At 39.5% G+C, this 10,926-nt stretch overlaps 1 protein-coding gene across 1 annotated transcript in view; it reads right to left on the reverse strand.

Annotated features, from left to right (window-relative positions):
- The window catches only part of cmip (c-Maf inducing protein), a 36,981-nt gene extending 26,248 nt beyond the window's left edge, over positions 1 to 10,733 (reverse strand). Inside the window, exon 1 of the mRNA XM_077516308.1 lies at positions 9,834 to 10,733. Within this exon, the coding sequence (XP_077372434.1) occupies positions 9,834 to 10,151 (318 nt within the window). The 5' untranslated portion in view covers positions 10,152 to 10,733. The remainder of the gene's footprint in view (positions 1 to 9,833) is intronic.
- Between the last annotated feature and the right edge of the window lie 193 nt (positions 10,734 to 10,926).

Genomic DNA, 10,926 nt, shown 5'->3' on the forward strand with positions numbered 1-10,926 from the left:
GTTCTCGACTCGCTCACGTCAGAAAAGTCTCAGCAGTTCCAACATCCACATTCAAAGGCATAATGTAATTTTAAACATTTGACCAAATGAAAAAAAAAAGTAATGCAACTAGCACAATAAGAGTACTTCTGAAAACGTCACTCACAAGTTCTTCCTGCGTCATGTCGTGTCACAAGCTAACACTGACATAATTAAAAGGTTAAGCAATGTGATCCAATCGCTCAAATCAATTCAAACTCTTCTTAATGCAATTTTAGACATAACAACTGAAAAACAACAACAAAACTGGTACAGTTTTATATCATGTTTCATGAAATATGAAATGTTGGATATCAGGGATACCTGACTCATTGAGCCATTTTCAGCAGTAAAATATTTTGTCTATAATTAATGTAACTTCATTATTTTTCATGTACAAAATACCTTTAAAAAGTCATTTTTCTACTTGCGGTCAACTAATGATGACATCACCTGTGCTGAGGAAGTAGGTAACGACCAATCATGGCTGAGTTTACTGATCAAACCCAGAAAACAGGTGAGCCATGATTGGCCGTTACCTACTTCCTCAGCTCAGATGATGTCATCATCAGTCGACAGCAAGTAGAAACATTACTTTTTAAAGATATTAATTGTACATGAAAAATAATGAAATTATCAAATTCATTCTGGACATAATATTAACTTTTCACGACTGCAAATTGTTCAATGAGTCAAGTATCCCTTTTAAGTAGTAAAGCCACAGGTTTGTTCGCATTATTGTTTTAATTTGTACGTTATTTTATGAGATTTCTTACTGGTGTGGTCGAATTTTGTTGGAGTGAACACATTCAAGACTGCACGTCTAAGTATTTAGTAGGTTTACACCTGTAATTGTAAATAAACTGTCTTTCAAATTAATGGTTTATTTGTCTTTATTTTAGTATCCAATAATACAATGTTAATACAGCTGATGTTGTTGATTGTAATAAAGATTAACGAATTGCTTGTGCTTTTTGGAAAATGATTATAAAACAACTTGCATTTCGAATCGCAATTAAAAAAATTCCCCAAATTGTTCAGCCCTAAGGGGACGTCTTCCACTGAATGTCCTGAATAACTACATTCAGATGATAGTGCCGGTTTAAGCCGAATAATGAACGCCAGATGAGGCGTTGATACAGTTCAAAATATAACGGATGTCAAGCTTTTTTCTTTTGATCTCAAACTGCTTAACACTGAATCAACAGTGTAAGTAGATCACTCCCCAATTACATGACTGACCAAAAATCAACCCGACACAATGAATGGCAATATTCATGAATTACATTTTAAAAAGCCACTGACATAAGTGGTGACGATATACGTGGCTCACCTGTTTTCCAAAGCTGAACCGTAATTGGAGCAAATGTAATGTCATTTACAGTCAACAGCAAGTAACAAAATGGCCGCCCCCTGAGATGGTCGAAAACGAGTGGATTATATAAGGAGCGATATCTAAGTCGGTGCGACAACGATGATGACATTTTCATCTCTTGCCGTGATTGGCCAAAACAAATATTTGGTCAGCGTGCACAAGTCGCCGCATCGCCCAATCAGCGCAAAGCATTGTACTGAATGTACCGCCTTTCCCGAACAGATCACACTGGAGCAGTCCCAGATTGATATTGTGGAGAACTCCTTTGAGTGATTCACATCATCAATCGGGCTCTTTCCAGGTTATTAAGCTTGTGCCGCACCCAGTTTCCTTTCATCTCAGGCCTTTTGTGAGCCACTCGCAACACAGGAAGTGTACTCGCTCTGTCACTCTTCTTACGTAAATGTGATGCACGTTTGGTTTTTGATGACCGACTTGACCAGCTTTTCACATACACAGCTTTCCTACACAAACATGGTTTGGTGGTGGCTAGTTGGATTTGAAAGGAAGAACAATTCCCCCCCCCCACATGTTCTGAAAGCCTCCTTGCTTTTTGATAACAATGTTGCTATTTGCCAATGTCGCCGACAAGTAACACAAAGACACATGATCACTGTGTGCAGGCTGGCTGACACAGAATATGAACAAAGAAAAAGAGCATACATACACTAGGGGTGGGACAAAAAACCGATTCGACCGAACCATCGGTCGTCAAGGGGAGCTAAACGACCGTATCGGTAGCAGACTTGTCAACCGATACAAAATCCGCCGGGAATCCTTAGATACATTGCTTGTAAAGCTGTGGACCGGATATCGCGTGGCTGTGAATCGGTTGCGAGGGAGGCTTTATGGTTTTCATAACAATAGCAAGAGTTCTGCACCGTGCTCTACTTGTTTTGTTTACATTTCAGTAGCAGCACTATTCAAGCTACTTCCCTGTTTACAGAGAGCTAGCAAAGTAGCGCTCAGAGACGCTTCATTCCCCGGATGTTGTAAACATAATGCAAAGACGTTACGCACCTTGGGGAGGAGCCTACCGTCAACGCCGTGCTCGCGACACGGCGCGCGCGCGCACGAGTGACAACATGCAACAGTTAGCAGAAGCCGGTGCCGTACATCTCGGTATTTCCCATGGCTATCGAGTCCTCTCGGTGCACTTGTATGTCCCGGGCCGGCGTTGGTACTGCGCGCGAGCCAAAAAGAATAACTCCCGTGACGATCCAATGCATGGATTCAAACGAAACAGGTATGTCCCACAGCCAACACACCAGCTAAGCTAAAAGCACACTGCAAGTATCTCATTTCTCAGTTTGTGGCTCCCTGTCAATGTATACAACTAGCATGAGCAATAGATAGGAGAACTGAGACGTGCCCGTGATTACGTCATCAAACGCAAAATGAACGGCAGCCCAAAAAAACAAAACATAAACAGTAGTGATTCCGTGGTCATCATCTTGTCTCAGATTAAAAAAAACAAAAAAAACAAAAAGATGTCATACATTAACCAAAAATGAATATGATGGCAAAAGAAAAACAAATATTTTTAAAAACAAAAATTGTTGATAAAAAGGGAAGGGCACTTTTGGAAATATTTTTGGATATATTAAGTGGTTAAAATGTGTTTGATAGATTTATTGTTCCATAAGGTGGCTTCATATTTCTTTTGGCTGGACGGTAGGTTTATTTCATGTCTTAAATTTATGTTTCTGAAATACTTCACAATGTGCACATATTCTGTTTAATTGTGTTGGTGTCTTTTTAAAGGTTAAATATTTATATTTCAAATTGAATTATCAGCCTTTTTTTCCTGATCCTTATTTTGAATTAAAAATAAATAAATAAAATAAAAAACAATTATAACTCTCAATAACGACTAATAAATATTTAACCTGATACATTTTTCAGTCATATCGCCCAGCCCTTTGTTGCGGTCCATTTAAATAATTGATTCAATATATAAAAATATAGAAGACATTTTTGTTTTTTGTTTTTAAACACATTTGTAGATACTGTAAAAATTTGTGGTGTTTTAAGATTAATGTTTACAAGCAACAAATGTCACTATAAGTTTTGAATATTGAAATGAATTGTATCGAATCGAAAATCGTATCGTTCCCAAACTTAATCGAACCGCATCGAACCGTTCTGTTCTGAAAGATAATCGTTTTTCAATCGAATCGCAACCTGTGTATCGAGATACATATCGAATCGGCCTCATGTCAGAGATTCCCACCCCTAACATACACACACGCACACACAAGGGAATTTAAGGATAAACTGGACCTGTGACACAACCAAAATAACAAAAATAAATAAATAAAATACTGCGGTTCAAATTTGCACCAAACTATATTGACAATGGTCAAAGCTGAAACTCCACTTCAACCCTGAACTATGACAACTAACTCTTTAACATAATAAATTCAGATGCATCTGAATAACAATATAATCTGGAAAGGGGCAGGTTCTGTTTACTTGTCAACTGTGCTAGCATCTCACATTAGTTAGTTGTGTCTGTAAAACCTACAGTATGTGTTGATTTAACTATCAGAAACTAAAACTACGCTCTTGTGGCAGGCTTTTCTTATTATTTGTTAAAAATATTTTTATTTATTTTATTTTGAAAATTTTACTTTGAAGGACATCCACTTCCGACTTCACTTCCTTCCTGTGCTTGCTTTTGCTGTTTTCATGCCCCAGTAAGCCAGTGTTGCCAGGTGTATGATAATTATCGTATTTGTACGATAATTTGACCCTCTGTACGATGTACGATCAATAATCCTAAAAAATGGCAAATGTACGATAATTTGACCATTTCATATTATTGCCGGCGAAACTGAAACTACCAGTTTTTTTGCGAACCTTGACGGTATCTGTTCTCATGTGACACAACACCAGCCAATCGCGCTTTGCTGAGCATGAGAAACGAGTGATGTCCATGCACTGATTGGCTGAATGGTAAGAGCCCGCCCCCAGGAGACGCTCCCAGACAGGAAACCGGACAAAGCTCAAACCACCAAAACAACGTGAATGAGAGGCAAAAGCAGAAGACAGAGAAGAAGAGATAAACAGAAGCAAAATGAATTACATTGAAGGAGATAGTGGGGAGGGACGAGACGAGAGACAAGAAAGAGAAACAAGCAGCATTGTCCACAAACACAGAAAAGAATGGGAAAGCCGGGCCCACTTTGCAGGCTGGCTGAAACCTGTTGCAGGCTTACGGTAAGCCTTTTGCATTGTTGCAACACCGAGCTGTTGGCTAAATTAATGGTTTTAAAAATATACTGCTTTGAACAACCTTTTACTGTCTCAAATGTACTGTAAATGTTAGGGGTGTGAATTGCCTAGTACCTGACGATTCGATTCGTATCACGATTCACAGGTCACGATTCGATTCGATACCGATTAATCCCGATACGAATTTATAAGTCGATTGTTGCGATTTTTTTTCATTCAAATTTAGAAAATACTAATCAGTAAGCTTGTAGAGTGTAAGATTTATATGAAAATGTATTATTTATTTATCTGAAATTTCAGTCTTATAGAGGTTGTAATCTGTTTCATGTTTGAACAGCATTAAAATAAAATATTAAGGCTTAATGTTCCGTTCATATAACATTCTTCCATTCTCAAGGTGTGAATCCTAACCCGAAGTCAGACGTTTTGTTGAATATTTTTCCATTAAAAATGGAAGTTTAAAAATCGATTCACACACCAAAAAAATAAATAAATAAATAAATAAATAAAAGGCAATGATGATAAGACGTTGAATCGGTAAGACTACCGAATGAACAATTCTGAGCTCTTAAAAAAAAAAAAAAAAAAAAAAAAAAAAATTCGATTTTTTTTATTTTTTATTGAATCGATTCGAGAATCGCGCGGTGTAGTATCGCGATATATCGCCGAATCGATTTTTTTTAACACCCCTATTAATGGTCATAAATGAATAATTTCTGAATAGGTTTATACACCATTACAGAAGCTAAATTGATCAGATAAAAAGTGATGAAACACACAGTAATTAGTAGGGGTGTGAATTGCCTAGCACCTGACGATTCGATTCGTATCACGATTCACAGGTCACGATTCGATTCGATACCGATTAATCCCGATACGAATGGTCACGATTCGATACCGATTAATCCCGATACGAATTTATAAGTCGATTGTTGCGATTTTTTTTCATTCATATTTAGAAAATACTAATCAGTAAGCTTGTAGAGTGTAAGATTTATATGAAAATTTATTATTTATTTATCTGAAATTTCAGTCTTATAGAGGTTGTAATCTGTTTCATGTTTGAACAGCATTAAAATAAAAATATTAAGGCTTAATGTGCCGTTCATATAACATTCTTCCATGCTCAAGGTGTGAATCCTAAAAAAAATAAATAAAAAAATAAATAAATAAAAAAAAATAAATCGATTCTGCCGATTATTGAATCGATTCGAGAATCGCGCGATGTAGTATCGCGATATATCGCCGAATCGATTTTTTTTAACACCCCTAGTAAATGTATAGGCTCGTGTGCCGAGGAACGTTTCTTTCTTGGGAGTAGTAATACGGCGGCCTCGCGGCTTCAAAAGTCTTGGCTATCCAGTAATACATACAGATCAGTGACGTTAACCCGCAACGAAGCCCGGAGTGCCTGTGAGCGGCGAGCGCTTTTAAACACAAGAACGACTATATTTGACTTTTGCGAATCAGTGAATTTTGGTTATAACGGATGTACGATAATTTCCATCAAAATACGATAATTTTTAGTCTATGGTACGATAATTCTATATTTCCCACCTGGCAACACTGCAGTAAGCCCACAAAGTACTGCGAAAGTGGAGTTCTTGAATTCTTAAATAGTGGAGAATTTTCTGTGAAGGTTTTCGATTCAAAATGATTTGATTGACAATGATTTTAGCTTCAATTCATAGATGTGCAAAGAATCGTCATGATCTACTCCAGTCTCACTCGCTAATGCTAATTAGCGCGCCACTCACAGCACTTTTATCCCTCAAAAGAACGGCTATTCATACAAAACACTTCAGGAATATATACAGAGAAGCATTTTAACATTACTCACCGGCATATGCTCTTCCTATGCTGCAAAAAAAAAAAAATCTACTTTTATTGGCATAACTTGATCGTGACTTTTTCCTTCCACTCTCTAATGTGGCTACAACTTAACTGTGTATCAGAACGCACAGAACCACACTACCCCTAAGTGGCCAAATCGGGTACATGAACAGCGTTTCCAGTACACAAACAGGGGCAAGACGGGATAAAATAAATTAAATAAAATCGATTTTAGGACATTTAAAATGGATTCTAAATTGTACAAAATGAGAATTGTGATTTCTTTGGCACACCCCTATTAAAAACCCTTCCACGAATTGGCTTTTGCCACAGGTGCTTCTACTCAACGGGCAGGTAAATGAGCTTGTCTTCACGTGTTGACAAGAAGCACCTGTGACTAAAGTCAAACGTTTTCAGGGTTTTGATTTTCTGGATCTGTACTGCCCAACCCTGCTTACACTTAATGGCACTGTGCATGTGACAGGTTGAAAGTGTTGCCCACGTATTATGAAATCCTTTCAAAAGTTCTAGAGTTGGTTGGGAAAATCCTTTTCAGACACCATAGTTAGCACATTTTCCTCACAGTTCGGAGGTTAAAGGGTTCAAATGTCAGCTCAGGCCTTGATGGTTTTCTCCATACCAAGACCACAGTTCTCAGTGAACTAAAAAATTGTCAAAAGTGTGTTAAAAACTGTGAATGGCTATTTGTTTATTTATAATTTCTCCCTGTGATTGACTGGTGACCATTCTAGGGTGTATCCCACTACTTGCCCAAAGTTAGTTCAGTTGGGATTGGCTCCAGGGCCAGCAAGTAATGAAGCACTGCAACCACACAGGCAGCCCCACATCCCTCAGGCCCTCATGTCTTGGTGGTTGCTTCGCTGACCCCATGTGTTAGGTACATCACATGGATGTCACTGTTGTGCGCGTTTGCCCTGCAGTATAATATTCTTTCTTCACAAAAAAAAAAAAAAAGAAAAAAAAAAAAGAAAAAAAAAAAGCACAAAGATTTGATTTTCTCTGAAATGTTACTAGGCCATGACGCAGGAAATTTGATGTGCCAATTTCCTTGAATAGCAGCTCCCTGCTCTCATTCGCACAAATAAACATTCCAGAAATGTTTAAAAATAGACGCGGTAAACGTTAATACGGTTTACTAATATTAACAAAATTGTGGGGCAATTGCAACTGCCTGCCATCCACTAGCCATGCTTTGTCTAAGTGAATTAATTTGTTTACAATTTTATGGTGATGGGCAAAAATGTCAAATATGTTGATAAAAACAGATGGTGATAAAGGCTTTTGTTAAATTGGCATTACTCTGTTAACTGCACTCATATTACTCATATTGTGGTTTGGGGTTTGTTGTTATCAATAACATGTCTGATTATATGCATTGAAATGAGTCTGCCCTAAGACTGAGTGTGCTTATATCTTTCAAATGTTTGGTAAATGTAAACAGAAACAAGCATTAAAACAGACGACAGAAGCCATCATCAGATCCTGAGATAACACAGCAGTTGATCAACGTGATGGCGGACCAAACCTTCATGCATCAATCCTACATTTATGGCTTAAGAGTGATTTGTCACACAGCTAAAAGGTTCCAAATTGAAATTCGTGCTTTGGTCCGTGCAAAGATGCGGACATGGGTCATTGTGACTTGGGCTTGAGCGGACTCAAGTTCCTGTTTTGATAACTTGTTAACCAAAACAAAAAGATCACACACTTAACTTGAGTGTTAATGACTCAACACTTCAAATGACTTGAGACATGGTGACTTCTAAGTTTGGTTTAAAGATTAAATATCACATTATTTAGCTAATACCACCATTGCAAGCGCTTACCCTCACACCAACTTTTTTCTATCAGTAATCGCTAACACAGCAAGTGACACATTAAGAGTCAGCGTTGTAAACACGTCTTGTGAGCGGAAGTACATTATTTCCTTAAAACTGTGACACACAGAGTCCCTAATAAACATATTTTCATGGACGCTTAGATCTACAACGCTACTGAATTTTAATGTTGTCATAATGGTCACTAGTAGTCAGTGGAGCAGAGGCTCTGCATGGTTTCCCTGAATGGGATATATGGTATGAAAAGACTCCATTAACATTAACATATCTATTTACAATACTCCACGTTGTTTCACATTGTCCAACTGGCATTAATAAAACTCTGTCAGAAGTACAATAACTGCTATAAGTTAGTTTGGCTGTTTTGTATGAAATTGGTTGGCTGGTATACCCGTGTGTACCATGGACTACACCACAGGTCCTTACTGCGTATCCTCAGTTGAGCTCAAGGAGAACTGGAGTTCCTAGTTGACTTTGGCCCTGACCCGGTCAACAGCCAATTGCATTTATAGTACACAAACAGCCATTCACACCTGAGAACTATTTACAGTCATCAATAACACAACAAACATGTTTTTGGAATGTGAGAGGAGGCCAGAGTATCCTAAGTAATCAAACGAAAACAAAATCCACACAAGAAAGGTCAGGTGATTGTTTCAAAACCTGATTTAGTGCTGTCACTATCGAATATTTTTAGAATCGCTTAATTTATTGATTATTTAATCGACTAATCTGATTCATGTTAATTTTGCATTCAAGTGTATTACAAAAGCATTTTCCCCAGTGATTGGTTATTTTGTACTTTGGATTCATATAGTGATTTAAAAAAAAAAAAAAAAAAAAAAAAAGAAGGGGGGGAGGGGGGGCTTGGGTTGACTACTATGTTACCATTTCGGTCATTATTTTCCAAAGTAAAAATAGATGTTTAAAAATGTTTTATTTTGATTAAACACAGAAGATATTCAGTCTTCTTTCATTGAGAACTACAGAATTCTGTGAACTGTTGATATAGTGAAATCAGAGGATTTTCACTATTTTAAATTAAGAAATGGCTCCAAACAATTACTCGATGATTAAAATCGTTGTCGATTAATCTGATAATCGATTACTTGACGATTAATCGATTAATTTTGACAACTAAAGCCCCAAGCTCAGAACTGTGAAGTGGATGTGCTAACCACTCTCCTACCTCGCAGACCAAAGAGGAAATGAAAGTGATGTTGAAAGCTACCCCGTATATGAAAAGCTCAACACCTGTGAGCGACTACAGGTATGACCAATTCCGACGAAGGCGCCTGTCAAACACAACGTCAGTGTTATCATCAACATGCTGACACACTGTTTTCTTGCCAACTGCGTCAAACAGATTGTGCACAATCTTGGCGTTCGTCTGTTGAGTCCAGACAAGAAAAGGCAAAACACCGACGTAGCCTGTGGAATGCGATACGCAGCATACGACTCGTATAACGAACGACACGCGCAGGCGCAGCTAATAAAATGAAGATTCTCACGGTGGCAGAGGTCAGGCTGCTGTCCGTGAGCGTGAGGTGATGCGGCTCCCATCTGCGCAGGAACTTGGAGGTGAGGATCTTGCTGAGGAAGGTGCGAGGGTGCTTGACCACGCACACCTGGATGTCGCCCTCGTGCAGCAGCTTGTAGCGCATCCCGCTGCTGCTGCAGTGTTGCAGGCTCCTCTTACACGGCCCCGCGGCAACTTTGGCGTTATTATTCCCCTCCGACATGTCCCCCAGTAAAGGCTTGCTCTCCTCGCACTGATAAAACTGGTTGTTGTGCAGCTCGTTGCCTCCGCCGGCGCTGTTGAAATCCATAATCCAGTAATCCAACAGTTTTCCCCGAAATGAGCAGAGGAGGGCGATCGCTCGACACAAGACACCCACACAACAAGACACCTACCTACATGTATATGAAAAATGAGCAGTCTGATCGAGCTGGGGGAGGGGGCACCTACCTACCTAGTGGTGCTCGAACACGACTAATTACTGGGGAGAGACGAGGCCGAGACGGGCGCTAAAAGGAGCCTTCGAGCACTTTTATGGCAGGATATCCACACGGGGGAAGGTTTTTATGATACACTGTAAACAGTCCACCATTTTCCTCCCCGCACAGCGCTCCATGAAATGTGTCCGCGGTGAGCGTCTCGACTCCCCTCCGCTGCCAATGAGCGATTCAATATGTTAGGGCCATGGCCTTATCCATTTGGTCCGCCGCCGAGCCAAAACGAATAATCCACCGGCAGAAAGACGCGGCGAAGGGGACGAAAAGGACCGAACGCTCAAATTGCGGCGGGCCTCGCTTCCTCCCCGGGATTTTGTGCTCATTACAGGCTCAGTGGCTCGGTTTCCTTTTATTCCGTATTTTCCCCCTATCTTGCTGTAAATGAGCCAGCTCTCTCCAGCAGCGCCTCTCCGATTGGTCGGCGCCGGTTCATGTGATACCGGACTGACGTCAATGGGGAGGCGAGCGGATGAGCCTTCTTCTTGTGTCTTTTGCGCTTGACTGTCTGCCGAAGGCAGCATACTGCTCCTCCTCCACCTCTTTCTTTTTCTCCTTCTCCATCCACCACATTTCTTGTCATCGTTTTGA

The sequence above is a fragment of the Festucalex cinctus genome, chromosome 3 (genome assembly GCF_051991245.1).
Source record: "Festucalex cinctus isolate MCC-2025b chromosome 3, RoL_Fcin_1.0, whole genome shotgun sequence".
NCBI lineage: Eukaryota > Metazoa > Chordata > Actinopteri > Syngnathiformes > Syngnathidae > Festucalex > Festucalex cinctus.